The following is a 25,211-nucleotide window of genomic DNA, read 5'->3' on the forward strand; positions in this document are numbered from 1 at the left end:
GCCCCAATAAAGGGGAATGAAGGCGAGAGATGAGACAAGATGGGGAGATACGGGGGGGGGGGGGGTTCTAATTGTATATTTATTGAGTATAATATTACATTATAAACTTGGAATAAAAATGTACACATGTGAAATCCTGGTATAAAATGATTTGTTATTATTGTTTGAGGTACAGTTTCCTAAAGACCTTTTGTAGTGTAAAACGCACACATCTGAGCTTCGTATACTCACAGAAAATAACGAGCACCTACATACAGTGTGTGCAGTTGTAGAGGAGGACAGGCGGAAGAAGCGTAGCCTTTGTACGGGAGGGTGCAGCGTATAAGTATGGCTGAGGTGCGGAGATGCCTGGCGGTAGCTGTAACACTACTGGTGCCATACCTGATGATGCACTAGATATCTGCTTCTGATTGGCTGGTTTCAGGATACCTCTGAAACTGCTGGTGCATTTATCATTGTGCTTACATTAGGACTATTGATGATTTTATTACTTTCGTTAACATAAACATGGCCCTTATAATTCTGGATCGCAGCTGGATATAGCTTGAGGTGTGTCTGGTCAAACAAGTGAATGATAATGCGATATTTGTCCATCTGTTTTGGACCTGCGCCTGATTTGGAGCCTGACGCATCTCTGTTCACGGACGCAGATGGCGAGTTTAGCACGCACAGATGCAAATTTACACGTTTGCATCTCTCCATCCTGTTGTAAGGCGGGTCTTTGCCGGACCCATCTTTATGAAACTGGGTGTTTAAGCACTGCGAGTGCATGGAACCCCCGGACTATCGACCTTATTCAAATCCATTCAGTCCTCCGTGCGATCACACGGAGGACTGATATTGTGCGTCTGCGCAGACGCATTTGTGGGCATGTGCAGATACAGGGTGCGTGCGTTCGGGCGGGGGGGCGCAAGTGAGACCCATTAGCATATTTCATGGGCGTTCCAATGAAAACGCTAGGCGTTCTCAGGCTAATGAGGCCGTGATGGACATGCAGGGGGCGGGCAGCTGACCTCACCGGAGGTCAGCTGCCCACCCTGTCCTCGCACATATAGGTGTCTCTGAACTGCGAGCGCTGGAGAAATCATTCAATAGTCAGCAACCATCGAATGATTATGTAAAGCATCCATTAGCAGCCAAGGGGGTGGGGGGTGGCCTCACTGCGGGCAGCGGGCGGCCTCTGATGGACTTGTGAGTCAATCAGAATAAGGTCGGCCCCCATACACTATGCGATTTTGGGACGATTTCATCTGATTTCGGCACTTTGTGCCGATAATCGGATGAAATCGGCCCAAAATCGTAGGTATGTGACATTTGATCCGATCCGATGCGCGGTCCCGTGCGCATCGGACCGGATCAGGGAGGTCGGACGGTCTGTACATACGATCACGTCCGACCTCCCTGTATGCATATGCCTGCCACCTGACAGGCATATGCATACAGACACCGGGGGAGTAGTGGGGGCGGCCAGCGGTGGTGGGGGCGGGCAGCGGCGGTGGGGACGGGCGGCGTGTGCGGTGAGCGCAGTGTACTTACACATAGCAGCAGCGGCGGGGACGGGACGCGCAGTGGCGGCTATTATATTTTTAAAATACTTGTCAAATGACCGGCCGCTCTCTGATTGGCCGGAGAGCTCTCAGCCAATCAGAGAGCGGCCGGTCATTTGACAAGTATTTTAAAAATATAATAGCCGCCACTGCGCGTCCCGTCCCCGCCGCTGCTGCTATGTGTAAGTACACTGCGCTCACCGCAAACGCCGCCCGCTGCCCGCCCCCACTACCGCCGCTGGCCGCCCCCACCACCGCTGCCCGTCCCCACTACTGCCGCTGCCCGCCCCCACTACTGCTCACCGCCCTGCAGCTCCCCGGGGTTTTTTTTACATGGGATAAATCGCATGCGATTTATCCCATGTAAAAATGGCACATCAAGTGCCAAATTGTATGTGAGCCTCCCGGGGAGCTGCCGGGCGGCTCGCAGGTAAATTGGGTCCGACTTGTCCCTAGGACAAGTCGGCCTAATGTATGGGGGCCTTAAGTGCGGGGAAGGGAAGCCAGGTCCTACACCTAGCATATGACTGGTGCATGTGCAAATACTAATGATGGTGGTTTACAGCGACTTGCATAAAATGAGTATGTGCCGCATCTTCCGGCTCGCAGACGCCCAAACGCCCTCATTCTCCCTATGGATTCTGGCATTTGGCTAGTAAATCCGGTTTACGCAACCATCATAATTTGCCATGTATTTATTTTTTCTTAACATGGACTTTATCTAATTTTCCCAAGTTTGCATAAATATTAAAAAGCTGTAATGAAAGCAGAACAGAAGTAATGGCCTGCATATGTCCAAAGTCTTTTTAATATCTTCAATGCCTGAAGGCCGAATCTGCTAAATAGAGATGAATTCTAAGCTCTCACCGGGTGTATTGTTTAATTATCAGACGCCACGTTAGAGTGGTGTATTAGCGGAAAGGATGAGTTTGATATTCTGCCCTTAATTAGAAGATGATCAGATTTGTCTTCCCTTGTTGACCTAACGTTAAACTCTGAGGCCCAAAGGGACTATTACTCTCTGTTGTCGTGAGATGCTTGAGGAACAATCCCTAGTTATTGAGCTGGAGCGCAGCTGGAAATGCATTGTTCTGTGGCCGATCATTGTCACTTTGCAGCTAATCATATAGTGAATAAATCAACACTACTGTTATTTATTACAGGTATGCCCCAATAACAGGGAAAGGATACAACTATAAGAAATGAGCTTTTTTTTTCCTGCATATGCCGGGTGATTGCGGCCAAAGCAAACAGAGTGTTCGCCGGGCGCAGGCGGATGGCCAGGGGATTCGCCCATGGGAATGCTGGTCGTTCCCATGCAAATCGCCCGGTGATGCTAGTGGGGGGGGGGGGGGGGGGGTTGGGCAGCTGACATCATCGGACAGCTGTTCCTGTCGAATGTGCATGCATATCTAAGTGACCTGAGAGATATGCCTGCAACTTCCACATCATTCGATGGTCTGCGACTGTCCAATGACATGGATGTCGCCCCATAGGCTGCGAATGGATGTGTTGTCAAAACATCCATTTGTAGCCGTGCGCCCAAGCCCGGCGTGCGAGGGGGGGGGGGGGTGGACTTGCGGGTGGCGTCTGGGAGACTTGCAAGGCAACCAGAAAAAGGTCCCATGTGTGGTGCTACTACTGTGGGCGTTATGTGTAAGTGGCACTACTATGGATGTGTGTAAGGGGCACTACTGTGGGTGTTGTGTATAAGGGGCACTACTATGTATCGTAATATGAATAAGGGACACTACTATGTGGTGCAATGTTAATCATTGGCACTAAATGGGGTGTAATGTGAATAAGATTGTGCCACTGTGGCTTAATTTGAATTGGGGCTACAATTTGTGGCTACATCTTTTCCTTGTGAGATCCCATCTATTTGTGCAGCTGTTCCTTTATTACTTATGAGTGGGAGGGGTGCAAATATATCGTTTGCAGAGAAACGCCGAACTCTCCCTAGCACTGGCCCTGCTCAGAGGTTTTGTGCCTATGCAGATAACCAAAAGTCTGGTTCATTACATATCAGATAAAAGAGGAACAGGTATACTTGTTAGAATCATATGTGTCTTGCCTTTGACCCTTTTTTTTTTGGTACAGGTATCTCAACAACTAATGATGTGAAATGCAAAAAAATCACAGCACTCTGCTATATGCTTGTGATTTAATGAAAGTGCAAATGATATTATGTTTTAATTACACGTGTAGAGAAGTGTACCCTATTCTCTGCATCGGTCCATGGAGACCCAGCGCTTGTGGAGCAGACAATTCATTTAGTGACTCACTCATGTATGAAGGACAGCCATGGAACGTATCACATGAAGAAGTAATCCAAGGTTTATTATTCATAATGTATCATGTCATTTACATAAAACATCAAGTAACAGCAGAGATTAAAATAACTGGTAGCACAGCTGTCTCACATGCAACTTTGAATAGTGTCAAAACAGCGAATACCCCACTTACCCTAACAAGTGTGTGATGCTGGATGTAAAACGACGATTGGTCATATGTTTTATTTGCTTCTGTCACTTTGCAATATATACGTATATATAGTAAGGTTAATCTTTGAGTGGCATAGCATCCTGATCATTAGACAGCAGATTGCCTGACGGCTGCATGTGACCCTTATATAATTCACATGAGACCTTCTTTAGGGAATGTGTTTTCATAACAAGTCCACAATATTAGGGTTCCTCACAGTCATTGTACAGTTTTGCAGCTCATGTTAATGAATAAGCCATGCATTTTAGCCACTTATTTAATGAATTGACCATTCCTACCAGCACACAATGGGTTAGTCGTACTATTATATGACACAACAGTTTGATTCCATTTGCCTGTTAGCCACCTTTTGTGTTCGGCAAGGTATGCCAAATTTATAGGGGTCATTTAACCCTTTGAGTACCAACATCTCTGTGATAGATGTCGCTCACATTTGTTATATGAATTCAAATAATGGGCCAGATTCTCTAAGCTTCAAAAGTGATAAAATGGAGAGTGATAAACAGCCAGCCAATCAGCTCCTAGCTGCCATGTCACGGACTGTATTTGAAAAATGTCAGAAAGGAGCTGATTGGCTGGCTGTTTATCACTCTCCATTTTATCACTTTTGAAGCTTATACCACTTTCACATCGCCGACACGTTTTAAAAACCGGTATTTTAAAACGGTAATTAAAACGGGTCAGAGCCTTACATTGCCGCAGATTACCGTTTTAAATACCGGTTTATACCCCTTTCACATCGCACTTTTAAAACGGTAAATTGCCGTTTTTTTTTCCCTTTTGAAAACGTTTAAGCCTGCACTGTGAATGCATAGCATTGTACACATTCACATTGCAGAAAAAACGGCAAGGAACCGTGTAGGACTCTGCTTTTTACACGGTTCGAAATGCCAGTTAACTTTAAACGGTAAATCGGCTGTGGTGCATTCACAGTGCAGGCTTAAACGTTTTAAAAAGGGAAAAAAACGGCAATATACCATTTTAAAAGTGCGATGTGAAAGGGGTATTAGAGAATCTGGCCCAAAATATGTTGTGTAAAAAAAGATTTTTTTTCCTATATAAGGTAGATATTACAGGTCATTATGATGTATAAAAACGTTTTCTTGCCCATTTTAAAACCAATATTACAAATTATCTTGGCACTCAAAGGGTTTATTGCCATTCAGTTGGCGCAGCGGTTTGCATTGCTGCCACGTGACACTAATGTCACAAATTCAATCCCAGCCAGGACACTGTGGGGTGTGTGTGCATTTGTGTGTTTCGTCTGGGTACTCCGGTTTCACATCCATGTGGTAAGACGTGAGTGACTGACTTAATATTCTCTCTCAAACACACTTTGACAGAAATATGGAAGTATCACTTAGTGTCTTTTCAATCATTTGTGAATTAAATTATGTTAAAAATCTGTTCAAAATGTTTTTTTAGTTTATATTTTATTTAATCTATTCAAAAATTTTAAACCAAAGTTTATTTTTGGCCACAATCCTGTTAGTTCTATACTAGAAGTATGCTGAAGCAACTGATCATATAGTTTATGGTTGTTGGACTAGCTATCATTCAAATCGCCTAACACCATGGCCAAATGAAGTGCCACGGCTGAATTGATTGAGGACCAATTATGAGAAGCGGAGGGTCTGTGGCCAGTGGCATCACAAGGCAGATCCCGGCTCCTGCTCAGTGACAGGAGTCAGGTGCTGCACTGTTACATTACATGCAGCCTCTGGTTCCTGTCACTCTGTAGGAGCCAGAAATGAAACCACAGTAGTCTCCAGGGGCAGTCCGCGTCTCTGGAGGTTCGGAACAGAAAGCTGTACCCCTTTCTAGGAAGCCCAACCTCATTTGCTTAAAGCCCTGGCCTTTTTTTATGGATCACTAATAGCCACACCTGGTGTCACAAGGGTAAGTGACACCCCTAGGCGTGGCAAGAGATACCCCTACACTATGATCCCAATGTCTCTCTAAATAAGCAAAGGTGAAAAAATTGGCAGCATTTTACTTATAAATCATAATACTTATGATTTATGGCGGACTATGTGGCCAGCTGGCGCCTGCACATAATCATGATATCATGATAATGGGCCCATTTTAATTTTTAGGGCCCTTGAGCTGTAGATCCATCCTCCACATTGTTAATCCGTTCCTGCCTCACCTGCGCTCAGTCACCTCTGAATAAAGTTTGTTGAATGTTGTGCACATTAAAAATAAGATGCTACATAGTGCAATGTTCCAAGCATTAATACGATCTCTCTTGGTATAGTTTGCATTTAAAGGGTCCTTATTTGAAATTATTCTAGATTTCAGAGTCCTAGTAATAGAACTTTACACAGGTATGGAATTATTTGGATTGTGCAGTATCTCACCCAACTTTTCTTTTCTTCCCAGTGAAAATACCAAAGCAGCAAGGCCTAATACCAGTAGCAGCACGGACAGTTATCACACACCTAGTGAACCACTTAGGACATTATCCAATGAGTGGAGACCCGGCCATGCTGACTAGTCAGATCTGTGAGAATCATGACAATCCCTTCAGTGAAAGTTCGGACCTCTCCCCGCAACTCTTCCACAGCCCCAACCTTCAGTTTTTTGTTCTAAATAACACCACACTGGTGTCCTGCTTACAAATCCCGGCAGACTCAAAACTTCCTCCTGGTGAGGATCTTTCTTCTGCCAGCTCCACTGTCCGTGTTATAATGAGGGACCTTTCAGGCAAGTACAGTTGGGAATCTTCCATTCTTTATGGACCTGCACTAGAATTTTCAGGGCAAAAGTCTCAGTGGTCTTCCCTGCTCCTAGCCTTTCCTACGTCTACTGTCAGCATTCAAGAAGAACATCCACCTTCACAGCGGGAGCCTGAGGAATGTTCTTCCCTTCAGTCAAGGCGGAGAGGTAGAGAAGCTCTGCCTTTGTGGGACAGTTTGTCAGATGAGGAAGATGCTCTTGACTGTCTTTTGCAGTATCTGGGAGCTACAGGTCCTGAGTGCCTTCAAAGAGCAGGAGTCCCTCTGAATGTCCCCTCCCCACCTCCTGCTTGCTTTTCCGAGAAACTGGAGAACGAGGTCAGCAATGCTATTCTAAAGCAGAGTGCAGAAGAGGAGGAGTTTGTGGAAAAGCACTGCGGTAATCTCCACATGCGGGCAATGCCTCAAGAAGAACCAACCAACCAAAAACCGGAGTCTGCCTTCTACTACTCCCGGCTGCTGCTCAGCATTCTGGGAATGAACTCCTGGGAGAAGAGGTAAAACGTCTATGCTGGATCTTGGTTTACATTTAAAAGAACTCTGAGTAAATTAAGACAATTATGCCCAGCGTGTATGGACAGCGATGATTGTTATCATCGCTGGTTGCAAAGCCGCTCAGTGCATATACGTTGAGCGGCTTTCCCTCTGCCCGGCGTTCATAGCGCAGCACTATGCAAAGCCATCCACAAAGCCGCTCATCTGCTGATATTACCACCAGATGAGTGGCTTTCCCAGCGATTATGCGGGAGTGCTCATCGCCAGGCCATACACACTGGGTGGCTTTGAGCTGAAAGCTGCTCAAACCTGCTATTTTCGCCAAGTGTGTATGGGCCTTAAAATTTCAGTATTTTTTTTATTACATGCTGACTATTTGCACTACCTACAGTGTGTATATTAGAAAAGGGCATTTTCACTATGACCGCTCTTTAAAAATACTTGTTTTGTCCAACAAGATGCCTATATTTACCCACCAGAAACGTAGAGAGGAGACTATTCATACATCTATGCCAGGCATGTCCAAACTATGGCCCTCCAGCTGAAACTAGAAGTCCCATAATGCCTTGTCATAGTTTTAGCATTCCCTAATAGCAAAACTGTGGCAAGGCATGATGGGACTTGTAGTTTCGCAATAGCTGGAGGGCCACAGTTTGGACATGCCTGATCTAGGTTATGCGGTACATTACCTTGGAACACAGGTAGCTGTAGTGTTTTATTTTCCCATTGCGGTGAGCTGCCAATGTTTTTGATAAAGCTATAGCCTTCATCTGCAAACTGAACTTGAATGAATTGTATTTATTTATTACAAAAGGGCTAAGTACTTTCCAGTATTATTAATATGCATGACATCATTTACAGATTTAAATGGAAAGAACTTGGTAAATGGGAATAATATAAATCCTTAACTTTGATCTCCTCGAACAGGTTTTGTCCATGCAAAGCAGAAATATGTACAGTAGGTGTTTTTTGTGGACAATGGTTACACACAATGGTTACACACATACTCAAATTTTTAAACTAAAGGTGCCCGTACACTTATCCGATTTGGGCCGATTTTTCATCAGATTTCGATGGTTTGGACAAAGAAATCGTCCCAAATCAGATGTTTTTGACACCCCCACAGTCCCTTGCATATCAGGTCGGACCCTATAGATTGAATCTGCTGCAAGTTCAATCAGGTGCTTTTTAGCATACACGATGTGTTGATCTGATTTGTCGGCTTGTGCCAGCGGTAAAGCACCACTGGCACACACCTATGTAAAGGGGCAGGCAGTGTGGGGTCCGGGCTGTGGGTGCAGCGGCGGAGTGGGCAGTCCGCAGTGTCGAGGATGTGCTGTGCGGACAAAGATAGGCCGACCGCTGAACGGACAGCATATAAGGAGCGGGTTGGAGGGTGTGTGCAGTGTACCATGTCAGCTCTGCAGCACAGCCAACGCCTATATATACCGATACGGGGGGACCCACCTACTGCCCATACATTGGCTGCAAGGACTGACATCACAGCAGTGATTTCAGGACCAACATATCGAGCGGCCAATCGGCACTTGTATTTTCTTGTGTGAATTGGCCTCTCCATTGGCGTGACAGTAGGTCGGCAGATAGATCTGCCAGGTGTGTACCCAGCTGCAGGCCAGTATCCAATTGCATGTGGTAATTTACCACATGGCAAAAATGGACTAAAATAGCCCAATAGTATTATCGGCTTATGCAATTATAGCCCGTTTTATAGTGCTGTAAATTACCCATTTTCTGGGGATATCATATGTTCTCCAGGAAATTTTCCCAGACCCCATGACGCATGAAAAAAACGGGTCTCTGGTGGCTGCTTATTGTGGAATAGTTAAAAGCCATTCAAAATGATGGCCCTCCAGCCGTTGTGAAAATACAAGTCCCATCATGCCTTGCCACAGTTTTGCTATTAAGGGATGCTAAAACTATTGCAAGGCATGTTGGGGTGTGTAGTTTCACAACAGCTGGAGGGCCAAGGTTGAACATTCCTGGCTTAGAGATTTGATGTAGGAGCAGATAGGGACTGTCTTCACAGCTCCCTCTGTCAGTGTCCAGGAAGTTGGAAACAGATCATTGTAGTAGGGATGGCCATCGACCATCGATGATTAGAAATCGATGGTTTGTGACCGATGTCGAATAGTTTTGCCATCGATGGGGGAGAACCAGATGGTTTTCCACCATCGATGTAAAGCTTAAACGAATAGTTTCGGTTTTGCTTTTTCCCTACAGTGCCGTAACACAGAGCATAATGCTGGGTACACACCAGGACGACTAGGGCCCGATCCCCACAATCTAGATCCAATTCCGATCAATTGGATGTAGATTGTGTGCTGATTGGGCCCTTTTCTGACCTGCTGTGGACTGATACGATCCGATGCGCGGTCCCGCGGGTCGGTCGGTCGTTATTGAGATCCTACCTGCTGCAGGTAGGATCTCAATGACGACCATACAGCCGGGTGTGGGTCGCCATCGGATCGGACCCGCTCACGGTGCACATCGTGAGCGGGTCGTCCTGGTGTGTACCCTACATAATAATGGATATTCATTGTGTGTATGATATCTTCCAGGAGAAATTTTCACCTTCTAAAGAAAAATGAGAAGTTACTTCGGGAGCTGAGAAATCTAGATTCCAGGCAATGGTGAGAACTGTTGCGCTTGTCTTGTTGTTTGTTTCTGATATAATAAAGTACTATTGCATCTAAAATAGTAACGGCACATTGAGCCTTCTCTCCAAAATGTCATATTGCCATGGTTATACATAATATCTTCTAGTTCATAAATCACTGAAGTAAAACTGTGGCATTCAGTGGAAACCACTGTGATGCCCACAGGTCCTTATTAACCAATAGGCTGATTAGGCTGGAGCCTGGGGTGGCGCAGCGCAGCGCTGGCACAATAGATTGCAGTGGGATGGGAGTGCTTCCTGATGCCTCTGGAGTTGGTGCCAAGCAAGGTTTCATGAAATCTCCCTTGAGGCCTGTGGGAGCAGCAGTGCCTGCTGGGATTGGCGGTGTCACTGAAGCAGGGGTGCCGGGAAGAGGAGAATCTGTGAGAGGGGGGGGTGCGCATGTGTTCGGTGGGCGGCGTTTACCTCAGGTCTGAATCCGGCACATGAATCCTTATAAAGAGGCCTACTACTGGCGAGCTGAAGAAACTGGCAGAAATCATAGGAAGAAAGAGGCGGGGAAGGTATGGGATAGTATGTACAATATTAGATTATTCATATATGATACGTTGATTATAGATCATATAGTGGACCAGTGGCTAGCATTGATACCTCACAGTGATCCCACACACTGGCGTCTAATAATATGTATATGTACAAATGTAGCCATGCTCACGGTTGCTGTGACTTGGCCGCTAGTGTCCATTTGGCGCAGCAAAGACGCACCTGTGCCGCTGGCTATGGGAGCATGACGATCACTGCAAATGTCGTACGTGGCTGTTGCCATAGAAACGATAATAATGGCTACATCAGTACTACTTCTGCTGACAGAAACCATGAAAACATGACCTGTTGAGGAAACTTTAGTGTTGAGGCTTAGAGCCACAGCGCTAGGGAACATAGGGCCAGATGCACTAAGCTTCAGAAGTGATAAACAACCAACCAATCAGCTCCTGCCTGACCTTTTTCCAACACAGTCTGTGACATGTCAGACAGGAGCTGATTGGCTGGCTGTTTATCACTCTCCATTTTATCACTTTTGAAGCTTAGCGCATCTGGCCCATAGGCTGTAATGTTATATACGATATATAACATTACAGCCTATGTCCCCTGACGCTGTGGCTATACCACCAACACTGTGGAACAGCTGGCGGTTTATATATAACTGTTGTGCGGTGGATAACACAGGGGCCCTGTAAACGCAGCACTTGCACCCCACAGCATTCAGCATCTACTCTACTGCGGCATAAATGGATGTCGAGACTAAGGGTTTTTTCTTGTTTTTCCTTCTCTAACAGTCGAGAAACGCATAAAATAGCTGTTTTCTACATTGCCGACGGCCAGGAAGACAAGCACTCCATACTCTCCAATACGGGCGGCAGTCAGGACTACGAGGACTTCGTGGCTGGGCTTGGTTGGGAGGTAGAAACATTTCAGTTGCTGGTCTAGATCTTGCTCATCTTGCCTCTGTTCTCCATTTTATCATTCGATCCTTAGTTATTTACATGTATACTAAAGCAGAAAGCCTAGCTCTGCCTGATTATTGGTTTATCTACTTTAGCCGTAACCGTACCTTCTTTGTAACTAGCAGTATTCTGTCAGTAAATAAATAAGAAGTAGAATCTGATTGGTTCTATGGGCAACATTCTGTCTTCCATAGAACTCCCGTTTCATTAAATAAACCGCTACGTGCCTCCTTTCTGCAGGTGAATCTGGCTAACCACTGTGGCTTCCTGGGAGGACTGCAGAGGAACAAGAGCACTGGCCTGAGCACGCCTTATTTTGCCACCTCTATTATGGAAGTCATGTTTCATGTCTCCACAAGGATGCTTTCCGACTCCGATGACTGCTTAACAAAAAAGGTAAGGCCCAAGTGATGACTGGTAGGACTGTAGTAGTATGACTGGTAGGACTGGTCACAATAAGCCTGAAGTAATGAGCACAGCAGTGGCGGGACACTTGGACTTCTTCTCCTGTCATTAAGAAGGTATGCTCTGTGGAGACTGCCCAGCGTTTTATGGGCGTCCCAATAAAAATGCTGGGGGTTCCTCTGCCGATGCAGGCGTGGCCATGCCTGCTTGAGGTGAGCGCCCCCCTGAATTCGGAGGACAGCGTGTAAATGAAAAGTCAGCCGGGGCCGACTTTTCATTACGAACGGCAGAGAAATCATTTGATGGTGAGTGGCGATTATTATTATTATTGTTTATATGGCGCCGCAAGGGTTCCACAGCGCCTGACAATACATCGATGATCAAAAGAACAAAACCAGATAATAGTGATTTGCGGTAAAATGCAAATTAGGACAAGTACAGTACATTGTAAATAAAAGACAGTTGCAGCAGCGGACACTGAGGCAATTATAACACTGGCAGAGATATATTCTTAGAAAAGCACACAAGGAGAGAGGGCCCTGCTCGTTAGAGCTTACATTCTAAAGGGAAGGGGTAGACACAGCAGGGATATGGGCAACATCACCTCTTCATTTTTAGAACTTTTGGTAATTGTGCCACTAAGAGAGCCCTTTGCAACTATTCTAACTGCGCGGGTTGCAGTGTCTTAGTACATAGACCCCTTTATCTCCCTCCACTTCCAAGATTTACTACATCTACCTCCTAAACCCTGGTGCTAAACATTCATGTACATAGTCGCTGACAGCTATGATGGCTTGCTTGGAAGAGTCGTACAGTCTGGATTGGTTGATTCATACAAATACCGGGGTGCGGCCAGTGATGTCACAGCATCTCCATTTTCCAACCTTTGTACAATTTCATGAAGAAGTTGTACTATAAAGTTAGTGGTGGTGTGGGGAAGTCATTCTCACTTTTGTACAGATAAAGCAGCTCTCATTAGGAGATAGAATCGCCAATCGCCGCGATGCAACATCCACCAGAAGGGGGCGCTTGCACGAGACACTTGCGCACCCCATTCCGACAGAGCTCGTTGCCGGCTCCCCCGCTTTCACCCTGCCTGTCTCTCTGAAGCAGAGACAGGCAGGGAATCCGCTCCCCGCCGCCGTGCTGATGAGACGTGCAAGCGTGTGAGATGGTCGATTCCCTGAGCTGTCTGAGAGGTGCTCCATCGGTAAGCCTCATACACACTAGGTCTGGGGTAGCCAACCCTAGTCCTCGAGAGCTACCAACAGTGCATGTTTTGCAGGTCTCCTCACAGAATCAAGTGAGCTAATTAGCTCCATCTGTGTATCTTTTAAAATGTGTCAGTGATTAATGAGTGCAGCTGTGCAGCAGCTAGGTTGTCTGGAAAATGTGAACTGTTGGTAGCTCTCGAGGGCTAGGGTTGGCCACCACTGCACTAGGTGAACCTGGCTGCAGCAAAATTAGTTAATAATATCAGCCGTGGGTGGTCGATATTTAGTGTACACACTGTATGATATGTGTAAACTACTGTGCAGTGTGAGACCTGCTGCACATGCGGGTCATTTGGCTATATGGTTAAATTGACCTGTGTGTTCAGAGCAGGTCATGCTAAAACTTTTGTAGGGCATACTGGGATGTGTAGTTGAACAACCGCTCAAGGGCCCTAGGTTCCCTATGGCTGTTCTAATGTTTATTAAGCTTTAATGGCGAATATTGGAAAACATTTATTTAGGGATCTAATGGCCTTTTCTTCTTCACCTACGTGATGATTGATTAGTTCATAATTATCGTGGTTTCTGAGTTACCAGAGCACGGTTCCGCTTATCACCTACCCGCAGAACGCAAATACAAGTATATTTTTACACTTTGTAGACTGAAGATTTCCTAAACTGAGCTGCTGCGTCTTTCATATTTCAGCAGCGTTTATTTAATGTGATAATTGCTAGTAAATTGACAGGTCGCTCAGGAAAAGTATCCGTGCGCGGTCTGGGCTCAGCGAGCGGTGATAATGAGCAGGAGATCCGCACCGGTCTGTCTGCAGAAGTATTTGTTGTTGATGAGTGCAATAAATTCCACATTAGTGATAACAAGCTAAGGGCTCCTGATCCTACGCCCTTGTTAGGGGTGCACACCGAGAGGCCGCATCCTCCCCCCGACATGCATCTTCCGAGGTGTTGATCCTGTCAGTGGGAACATTAATGAGCACTGGCTGGAAAGCAGAAGATGCAGGAAGTGGGAACTGCTTGACCCCAGCATGGCGTTTAATGCCTTTAATTAAATTAGAGCAGAGGCGTATTGGGATCTGGCCATGTCTCGGCTCTAGCTGTGTTCTGTAGATCCTCCTGTGTATATGAAATACAAAGACGCCTCGTTTTCCCTCATCATTACAGGCAAGAAAAATGATTCAAAGAAAAAAAAACTCAAGTTAGGCCCATTTACCTATCAATGAATTAAATCTGATCAATGATCTTCCTCTTTTAAGGAACATTGGCCAGATACTGTAGGTGTCGGTGTGTTCTGTAATCCTGTTTATCATGATGGGGGGTTGCTGTAATCCAGGTCTTCTAGTCAATGTATCAAGCGGTGATGGCTTCTTATTTCACAGTCATTACTTATTCTCCTATGTGTGTTTAAGGATTCCGTCCAGATTTTTACATCTCTGCCTTTGGTTTCTCTTAACACCACCGCCACAACTAAGCATGTTGGCTACTTACTAAGCGATGACGAACTGAGGTTTTAGTTAACAACACATAGGACTGTAAAGTCAATATTGATCCAAGGCCAATGAAGCTGGGTCAAATAAGCATTCACAGAGAAATCACCGCCACATCATAGGCGCGCGCATACAGGGTATTATTATTAACAGTTTCTTATATGGCGTACACAGATTCCGCAGTGCTGTACAGAGAATAGTTGAACATTCACATCAGTCCCTGCCCCCCCCCCCCCCCCCGCCCCACTTCATCCCCTTACACCAGAGGTCCAAACCTTTTGCAAAGAGGGCCAGATATGGTGACGTGAAATCGTGTGGGGGCCTGACATTCTTTGAAACATTAATCACATCAGAATGGTCCACCACTCTGCCCCCATTCACTGTATGTCCCCCAGCGTGCCCCCATTCACTGTATGTCCCCCAGCGTGCCCCCATTCACTGTATGTCCCCCAGCATGCCCCCACTAACTGTATGTCCGCCAGCATGCCCCCACTCACTGTATATTCCCCCCCTTCTCTGTATTTCCCCCAGCCTGCCCCCATTCACTTTATGTCCCCCACTCTGCCCCCATTCACTGTATGACCCCCACTCTGCCCCATTCACTGTATGACCCCCACTCTGCCCCATTCACTGTGTGTCCCCCACTCTGCCCCATTCACTGTATGTCCCCCACTCTGCCCCATTCACTGTATGACCCCCACTCTGCCCCATTCACTGTATGCCCCCCACTCTGCCCCCATTCACTGTATGTCCCCCGCTCTGCCCCCATTCACTGTATGTCCCCCAGCATGCCCCTCCTTCACTATATATTCCCCTGCCTGACCGCCTTTCTCTGTATTTCTCCCAGCCTGCCCCCATTCACTGTATGTCCCACAGCCTGCCCCCATTCACTGTATATTCCCATAAACTTCCCCTCCTTCGCTGTATGTACCCCATTCACTGTATGCCCCCCAGTCTGCCCCCATTCACTATGTCTCCCAGCCTACCCTCCCTTCTCGGAATGTACCACATACTGCCTCCCTTCACTGTATATTCCCCTGCAGGAGACAGATGCTTGGGCTCCCGCCGCCACACGTCTCACAGTGGGAGCCAGCAACCCCTCACTAATGATAACCACAAGCCAGCAAGGTAAAGGTGCGCTCGCCGGGGTCCTACCTCTAGAGTCCTGTGCATCCCACATCAGCCTCCAGCCGCCCGCTTCTGGCTGGAGGCTGCGGGCCGCTTGAAGTGACATCACGGGCCGCAATTGGCCCCCGGGCCGGACTTTGGACATGCCTGCCTTACACCTAGTGGGAGGCACCACTTATCGGTGCCTTCCAAACTAATGCAAATTTTTACAAATTACGGAAATAATATAAAGAAAATACTAATGACACAGAATATGTGTGTAGAATATTCTTTGTGTTTTATTTTAAACACAATTACTGGGGAAGCACTGCCTCCCCTGACTACATCCCTGGAGGTCATGAGTTTTGTGGTACTTGTTTCCTATCTGGGCGCCCACGATCAAAATCGCGGTCATCGGGGGTAAAAATCGCGGTCATCGCGGGTAAAATTGGATGATCGCGATGCCCGCGATGACCGCGATCACCGCGATTTTCCCATAGGGAACAATGTTAAAAAGGCTGATTGACCGCGATTTCACTGTAAAATGGCTCAATTGACCCGATTTGGCCATATTAACCCTGAATTAGGCCCAATTAACCCTTAAATGTCCCCCCAAATTTTTGACGCCACCCCACGATCGACGCCAACCCGAAGCGTGGCGAGCGCAGCGAGCCCGCGAGGGGTGGCGGTACGCGTCCGCCGACCTTTTCATGCCCTACTATCCACTAGGGCGTGGTGTGAGAATATAATAGTGTGGCGAGCGCAGCGAGGCGAGCGCAGCGAGCCCCGCGAGGGGACGCGGATACCTTCACTGTGAAGGCCGCGAGGGGACGCGCATAATTGTGAAGGTATCCGCGTCCCCTCGCGGGGCTCGCCACGCTTCGGGCTCGGTGGCTCGCTGCGCTCGCCACACTATTATATTCTCACACCACGCCCTAGTGGATAGTAGGGCATGAAAAGGTCGGAGGACGCGTACCGCCGCCCCTCGCGGGCTCGCTGCGCTCGCCATGCTTCGGGTTGGCGTCGATCGTGGGGTGGCGTCAAAAATTTGGGGGGACATTTAAGGGTTAATGGGCTCTGTGGCCCATTTAACATTGATTCCTATGGCCAAATCGGGTGGATTGAGGCATTTTACAGTAAAATCGGGTCCATCGCGGCTTTTAACATTGATTCCTATGGGAAATCGTGAGCATCGCGTCGCGGGCATCGCGTCGGTCGCGTCGCGGCCATACATAAATGTACCCGCGATGCCCGCGACGGGCGCCCAGATAGGAAACAAGTACCAGTTTTGTTTTTCTCTCAAACAGGACTCGGTTTCTGTGTGACTGCAAAGCTTCAATGTGGATAACAAATATTCCCACTTCATGAAGCTTCATAGAAGTAAACAATAACACTAAATATAAGCGTACTCGGCAGAGGACAAGCCTTGTTCGTCCTTGGGAACGATGCTCAAGTGTGGCCTTTTAAATATATTATTCAACTATTATATGATGGAAACTGCAATGTTAATAAGTTACAGAAGTATCTATTATATACGTCTTTCTATTATGTAGCCGTTTCATATATAATGCTTGTACTGGCTTTATACTTTTTCTTTTTTATAACAACTTTATTTAAACCTACTTTGAACAAACGTACCTCTTTTGAACACTGTATGGTAGAACTCTAAAATCTAGCCCAAATGGCTGCTAGACCACCTTTTCTGCAAACTCTAATGCCCTGTTTCATATGGAAGTTCATTTTTAATTAAAGATAGATGGTAGAGCCATAGTAATCCTAGTTCACATTGCAATGTAAGCTCTAACGAGCAGGGCCCTCTTCCCTCATAGGGCATTATTCAATGCTCTGCGTTCGCTGTTTTTTTTCGGCGAACAGGGCTAATTTTTAACAAATTGGGGAATTATTTAGTCAAAAATGATGTTCGCTGTATTCAAGGCTCCATGTTGAATACAGCGAACATAGGGGGTTATTCTAGTTCACTCGCAAAGGCACAATCACTCTCTAATGGACAAAACCATATGCACTGCAGGTGGGGCTGATGGAACATGTGCAAAGAGAATTACATTTGAGTGGGGTTTGTACTTCATACTGATATCTATGTTGCAGAGTTAAAAACAAAGCAGCCAGTATTTACCCTGCACAGAAACAATAAAACACCCAAATCTAACTCTCACTGCACATGTTACATCAGCCCCACCTGCTGTGCATATGGTTTTGTCCATTAGAGAGTGATTGTGCCTTTGCGAGTGAACTAGAATAACCCCCATAGTCTTTTCCTTCTGCCACCCTATTACTTCAGCGTTGTCTGCTGATGCAGCTGTGTTTATTTGCTCTGTACTTGTCCTTTATTGTATTCAACTATAAGTTACTGTTTCCTGCTTTGCTTATTCATTTACGTACCCTGTACTTGGGCGCTGTGGATCCCTTGTGGCACCATAGAAATAAAGCATACAGATAATACCACAAGAAACAAGCTCCCATTTTGTTGTTCAATACAAACATGGCCTGTAGAATTAGACCCATTCTAAAATTTGCGTCTGTCGGAGATCATTTACCTCAGCAGACTACCCAGTGTATAATAGTCTCTCACTGTAGAATAAATTGTGGTAAGTGCATTGTGGTTTGACAACTTTTAACAAAGTACAGTGAATGGATATCCCGCTGAGAGTACATTTCTCTATTCAAATTAGCTCCTTGTATTTTGACATGTTAAATTTCTCCCACAGACTCTTCTGTCATGGTCCACTTAGCTTGTTACGGCGTCTGGGGAGCAAAAATCCATGAATGATAGGGCCGGCAGACAAAGTTCTGCCTTAGATTACACCATTATTGGATCAAAATTGCATTCAGTCGTGCCCGTAGGTCACGATTACGTTCCATTTCTCTTAGGCTCAGTTAATACAAGGCCTGACAGCACAAGATCTATCACAGGAACCCTGACTGAAAATGCTGTAGCGCAGTATATTGGAGATGATCTTTCAGCCTCAAAGGAAAGAAATCGGATTGAAATTGTGTTACTATAGGCATATGGCAATAAATGGGAAAATAGCAAGCGTTAATAATTTTAATTAAGAAAAAAAAATTCCAAGTGTTTTTATTGTCGCTATAACCACAATACACACGCATGGGCATATATAGTTGTGCTGCAGTGGGAAGGGGGTATTACTGACCTTTTAAACGGGTGCCGGACGGGTTCCCGGCAGTTGGGATCCCGACAGGCATTTACCCGACGGCGGGATCCCCACTGTCAAAACACAGACAGCCGGGTTCCCGACGGCCACCGGCTATTTTCCCTCGTGGGGGTCCACGGCCCCCATAGAGGGAGAATAGAATAGGTGGCTCGCCCGCAGCGTAGCGAGCCTGCAAGGGGCTTAGTTGCGCTCACCATGCTGTCTGGTTCCGGCCAGTCGGGCTAATGACTGTCGGACCCCGGTACCACAGCCCTTTTAAACACACACACTGATTACAAGCAAACAGATCACAGGTGAGGATGGTTACCTTTAGTAGCCATTCAAACCCGTTTGTGTCGACTGTTGTTATCAGGCCAAAATCTCCAGGGTATGTAAACTTTTGATCAGGGTCATTTGGGTAGTTTCTGTTGTCATTATGATTTAAAAAGAGTAAACACAGTTGTTTGGCAATAAATAGCTTCACCCAACCACTAACCATGAGTGAAAGAAAAGTTTGTGAGTTGTCATTCATATTCTCTGACAAATGGCCAGAAAATCACAAATTCTGTTAGGGTATTAGGGTATGTAAACTTATGAGCACAACTGTATTACTTAGGACACTCGAAATAAGTTGACATAGCTAAGGTTGTAAGGTTGACGCAAGCATTAGGTCAACAGTAAAAGGTCGACATGCGGTTTTAGCTTTTTTTTGGGGGGGGGGGGCGGGCTAATTGGAGTCAGGAATCAGCCAACCTTGAGTCCACTGAATGAAACAATCATTACCTGATGTGAACCATGGCTCGCACAAAAGGGCTCTCAGAAGACCCACAATTAAGAATTGTTGACATAAAGATGGAAAGGGTTACAAAAGTATCTCTAAAAGCCTTGATGTTCATCAGTCCACAGTTAGACAAATTGGCTATATATGAAGAAAATTCAGCACTGTTGCTACTCTACATAGGAGTGGAAGTCCTGTAAAGATAACTGCAACAGCACAACGCAGAATGCTCAATGAGGTGAAGACTCCTAGAGTGTCAGCTAAAGACTAATCTTTTTTTTTTACACAGCTATTTTTATTTGAATTTATTAAACAAATGTGAGTGACGCTGGCATTGTTAGCGGGTATTTTGCACATCTCTCTCAGATGTTGGCACGAATGTAATATGTAATTACTGAACTGTAATTGTTTAAATGACACATTAGTGCCAGTGACCGAGCACTTCTAAATTGAAAAGGTGAAAAAGTAAATAAATAAAAAAAACAGCTTCTCTATAACCCTTTTATCTCTCTCTCCAACCCTTGGGTTCCATTTTTATTGTAGGAATGTCATTCTGTTTCAATCAGTATGTGTCCGTGCACCAGTGCGTGTGTAATTACGTTATACAACTTTTGTTATTGTGTGGAGCGTGCACCATTTCTCAGATTCGCACATTATTGTCTGCCTGTTCTTACAGGGCTTAATGCAGCAAAATAGATTACATTTGTCCTGGCAAATTAAATTTCATAACAGTCGGCTTTCATTTTTATTCCCAATTATACTCGTTCACATTTTACTTCTCTTTCAATTTCCTTTTTTTTTTTTTTTTTTTTTGAAAGCTTCGCCACCTTGGCAATGACGAGGTGCACATCGTGTGGTCAGATCACAGCAGAGAGTATCGCAGAGGCATAATCCCCACAGAGTTTGGAGATGTTCTGCTAGTTATTTATCCCATGAAGAATCATATGTTCAGCATCCAGATTATGAAGAAACCGGAAGTAAGATTCAGCTTGGTTCATGTCGTTTCAATTATCTCTGCCGTGATTATGTTTAGGCAAAAGCACCAAGCACGTTTCACACATATTTGTACAGTAACGACACCTTCGTTTAGGCATTAATTAGATATTATACAGACTAGTGCTAAGGCACAGTTTCAACACAATGGCGACCCATACTGCAAGTATTCATTGGGTTCACTACAAAGCTTCAATTGTGAACATATGCAATGTGGCAGCTAGTAGCATATGCGCTAGATTTACATGCAGCATACATTACGTGAATTTAGGGGGCCGATTCTGATCCAGACGATTCACAGCCTTGACGGTTTTCGAAGGACCGCTCATGCACATGGTTCGCAGTAGGCATATATGCAAGCCCTCCGCGTGGCTACAGCCAGCAAAAGCTTGTGATCGCAGGCCGCAAGCTGGCTGTTTGTTAGCAGGCTGGCATTTGTGGGCGGCACTCCAGCGGTTTCTTGCAGCGTCGACAGAAAAACACAGACAAGCCCAGCCATTTGGAGGTAGGGCTGCTGCTGTCAGCAGCAGATCCGATCTCCCCAGGGCCATCGCGGCACTGAGTAAGTCTACACATAATCCATTTGATGGTGATGGTGAATGAATTTACCCCTCTTTGAATGGCTGCAGCCGTTGCTCATGGGTGGGGTTTCACTCTTGCGGGGAGGGGTCTAACTGATCGATGGACTGCAGAAAGTTGCAGCCCTACGATCAAGTCTGAATCGGCCATTTAGGCCAATTACTTTTCTGGGAAATATACATTTGCTATTATTTTTCAAGAAACATGGGCAGTGGGGGAAGTATATTAACCATTCTGTTGAATTATATCAGTTATATTATTAAGTTTGTGCCTTTAATCAGATGTATCCTTAGTCGCGACAGTTAAAGAAATGTTCTGCATAATTTAGGGACTTAATGGAAATAGATATTTGTTTTGGTCTAGAATTCCCAACCTCAGTCCTCAAGTACCCACAACATTTCAGTTTCCAGGTCTCCACACAGAATCCCAAAGGAAATAATTGGCTCCACCTGTGGATCTTTTAAAATCTGTCTGTGAGTAATGAGTGCACCTGTGCACCTTCCGATGACCTGGAAACCGTGAACTGTTGGGGTTACTTGAGGACCGATGTTGGGAACCACTGTTCTAGATCCTTATGTCGAATTGCACTAAAAGACATTAACACGGCTATACATGGCAAAAAAAAAAAATTTTTTTATTGTTTTTGGGAAATTGTTAGTTATGTAATTGTCTACACATCCCAGATCCCCTTCTTTGGACCACTCTTCGATGGAGCTATTGTGAATGGTAAAATCTTGCCGGGCCTGGTCCGAGCTACAGCCATTAATGCAAGCCGAGCACTTAAGTCTCTCATCCCACTGTACCAGAACTTGTATCCTTTTTGTATTTGGAACAACAGTAAAGTAAATGTATCATTTTTATGGGGCCATAAAAGTCCATTAAGGAGTATATTGTCTGTTCTCCTAAACACAATGGTAAATGCTGTATCCAAAATTGTGTACATTGTCAAGCTTTCAGTATGACCAATTTATTATTTATGCATTAATACAGACTTCAGGAGTTTTGTATATGGGGGAGCTTTTCATTGTTTAAAAAAAAACACACACATTTGGGGTGGATATTCAATCTCCCGCCGCTATTCCCGACGGGGGAAATAGTGGTGGGGCCCTATTCAATGCTGTCTTACCGACAGCACTGAACAGGGATCTCGGCAGAACGTGCTCACGGTCGCAGCTCGACGATCCACAGCCATATCGCATGGCCACACCCCCTTTTTGGTGGACGGGACGTTGAATCCCGCCTGCCGATCCACCGTTGAGTCAGCCGAGAAAGGGACAGGGTCACGTCTGTCGGCCAGCCCGACCGGCGTGATCCGGGATTGAATATCCCCATAAGATCAGGCACCTAGTAATTAGGTAATATAGGTAATTACTTTAATTGTATTGGCTCGTAGGGGTAAATTTACAAATGGAAGAATAAATGATCTAAATTAATAATTATAACAATGATTTAAATTGATGAAAGATGTTTAGAGAGCGCCACACAATTTAGAAAAATTAATGCAATTTATTATAAAAAATACACATAAAAATAGAAATAAAAAACAATACAAAATTAAAAATAAGTAATCTTATCTCATTGGAAATACACAATTGTACTAATATATGAAACTCACAATGTATCAAAATGTCACAATAAATGACCAAAAATATAGGCAGGGATGTCCGGCTCCAAATCACTCAATTGCAAGGATATATACTAGGATTTCAAATTTTCCTAAACACACAACCCTGTGCGCACTAGGGTGTGTATAAAGATTGAAAGAAGTAGATCATTTATTCTTCTGTCCTCAGTGACAATTTCCAGAATTGTCTCTGGGAGCGGCCAATATCTTAATTGATCAGATTCATTTATCTTCAGTGTATATATATTCATATATATATATATATATATATACACACACTGGGTAGTGGAGTAATTGAAAGTGATCGCGCGCGATTGTATTCTTTTTATGTAAATTTACAAATGCTTGTAAAAGTCAAGTGTTGGCCATCAGATTCTAGCTTTCATTTATCGATTGCCTCCAAGATAATGATAGACAGTATCTAAACGGTTGTTATTAGCAACATCCCCACTTTTCAATTTTAGAAGCTCGGTTGGTTTTTAATTAATGCCAATTTTTCAGACAGTTAGAAATTCACCACTTTTCACCGATTTTCAGTCAAATTTGCATTCAACCTAGTCAATTAAAATGTCTAGTTTTCAACAGTCGGAAAATTCGGCATGGTCGGAAAACATGTGGATTGGCGAATTACTCACAATCCAGTAGAAAATTTGTCCGTTTTCAGACGGTTTTTCAAACCATGCAAATTCTAAACTGCATCAGTCGAAAAACCGTCGGAAAACAGCCGCATTGCATAGGTATGTCTGGAAACTTTGGCTAGTTGAAAAACTCACATAATTGAATACCCACCCCACCCCCCCCCCCACCCCCCATAGTGCAAGAGAATAGTCACTCATTTTGGAATTGGAAGTTTGAAAATATCCCAGGGCCTACTTCTACAATATCCTCAGTAAACTTATTGATGCATGTAATACTATACCACTAAAGTATACCTGGAAATGTTAAATTAAAGAGATGAGTTGGAGTAACAGAGTAAATAGGTGCATTGAAAACTATGAAGCGTCGTTGTAGATGTTGACAGCATGTGACCGTAAGTTTAGAATCTAATCATTCGATCACTTAAGCCGCCACAGGTGAATGCAGCTCCCAGAAATCTGACCAATCTCTGCCTGGTGCATACAGCAAACCACAGTAAGTTGGCAAACTGTCCATGCGAACGGTCTCTGTGACATAGGGGGTAATTTGTACCTGATTGCACAGCTGCGAATATGCAATGGCCAAAGATCAGATACAGTAGACGCCGTGCTGCACAGAGGGAGAGGAGTAATCATGCATTTAAGGAATCCAGGATTCCAATTGTAGTATTGGAACACAAGGGGGCCTAGTACATCATATACACCAGTGTTTTTCAACCACTCCTGTGTGTCTTGAGCTGTCCCCAACTGTGCCCCCAGATCTAGTGATGCCCAAACCAGTTTACAGCCACCACCAGTTCAACTGTTATTTACTGGTCTCTTCTTTTCATGTAAAGGGCCAATGTATTTTATTTTTGTTACCTGTGGGGACCAGTGTGATTGTTTTTTATATGGGGGCCAATAGTTGTTTTGTTTTTTGTTTTCCTGTGGGGGCCAATGTGTTTTGCCCTGTGGGGATCTCATGGTGTGCCTTATGTAGGGTACACACCAGGACGACCCGCTCACGATGCACATCGTGAGCGGGTCGTCAGTGTCTCGTCCGACCCGCTCACGGTGACGCGGGTGGGCACGACCCGCTCACGATGTGCACCGTGAGCGGGTCCGATCTGATGGCGACCCGCACCCGGCTGTATGGTCGTCATTGAGATCCTACCTGCAGCAGGTAGGATCTCAATAACGACCGACCGACCCGCGGGACCGCGCATCGGATCGGTATCGGTCCACAGCAGGTCAGAAAAGGGCCCAATCAGCACACAATCTACATCCAATTGATCGGAATTGGATCGAGATTGTGGGGATCGGGCCCTAGTCGTCCTGGTGTGTACCCAGCATTAGCAATTTTAAAGTCTTGTTTAGTGTTCCGCAAGGTAAAAGGGTTGAAAATCACTGATATACACAGTATGCATGGTAGCAGGGCAGATGACAGTAACTCGGCAGTCGGAATTCAATGTTCCGACTGTCAAGTGTCTGAAAGTCTGTGGATCAGCGAAATGGCCGTGGATTGCTGAAAATGGCCGTGCATTCGACAATCTGCGTCTGTTTCCGACAAAACACATCCGACTTTTAAGACGGATCTGACACTCTTCGATGCTGTTGTTAACGGCAGCATTGAATAGGTGAGTGCCGACATTTCCTGTGTCTGGAATTTGGGCACATATTGAAAAGCCCCCTATGACGTTAAAGACTCGCGCTCCCGCGGGTCATTAACGATGTCCTCCGTCGTTCTGCATGTACAGACGAGGGATGACATCAGTAAACCCCCCCACACACACTGCA

General features: G+C 45.4%; 1 protein-coding gene across 4 annotated transcripts in view; it reads left to right on the plus strand.

Annotated features, from left to right (window-relative positions):
* Positions 1-25,211, plus strand: part of RALGAPA1 (Ral GTPase activating protein catalytic subunit alpha 1) — a 194,394-nt gene that overhangs the window by 142,364 nt on the left and 26,819 nt on the right. For all 4 annotated transcript variants that reach the window (XM_083167787.1, XM_083167784.1, XM_083167785.1 and 1 more), the window contains 6 exons: positions 6,435-7,287; positions 9,865-9,936; positions 11,261-11,384; positions 11,669-11,824; positions 20,423-20,581; positions 21,860-21,987. In XM_083167787.1, coding sequence (XP_083023913.1) covers positions 6,435-7,287; positions 9,865-9,936; positions 11,261-11,384; positions 11,669-11,824; positions 20,423-20,581; positions 21,860-21,987 — 1,492 coding nt within the window. The remainder of the gene's footprint in view (positions 1-6,434; positions 7,288-9,864; positions 9,937-11,260; positions 11,385-11,668; positions 11,825-20,422; positions 20,582-21,859; positions 21,988-25,211) is intronic.

Source organism: Crinia signifera, chromosome 12 (genome assembly GCF_055691185.1).
Source record: "Crinia signifera chromosome 12, ASM5569118v1, whole genome shotgun sequence".
NCBI lineage: Eukaryota > Metazoa > Chordata > Amphibia > Anura > Myobatrachidae > Crinia > Crinia signifera.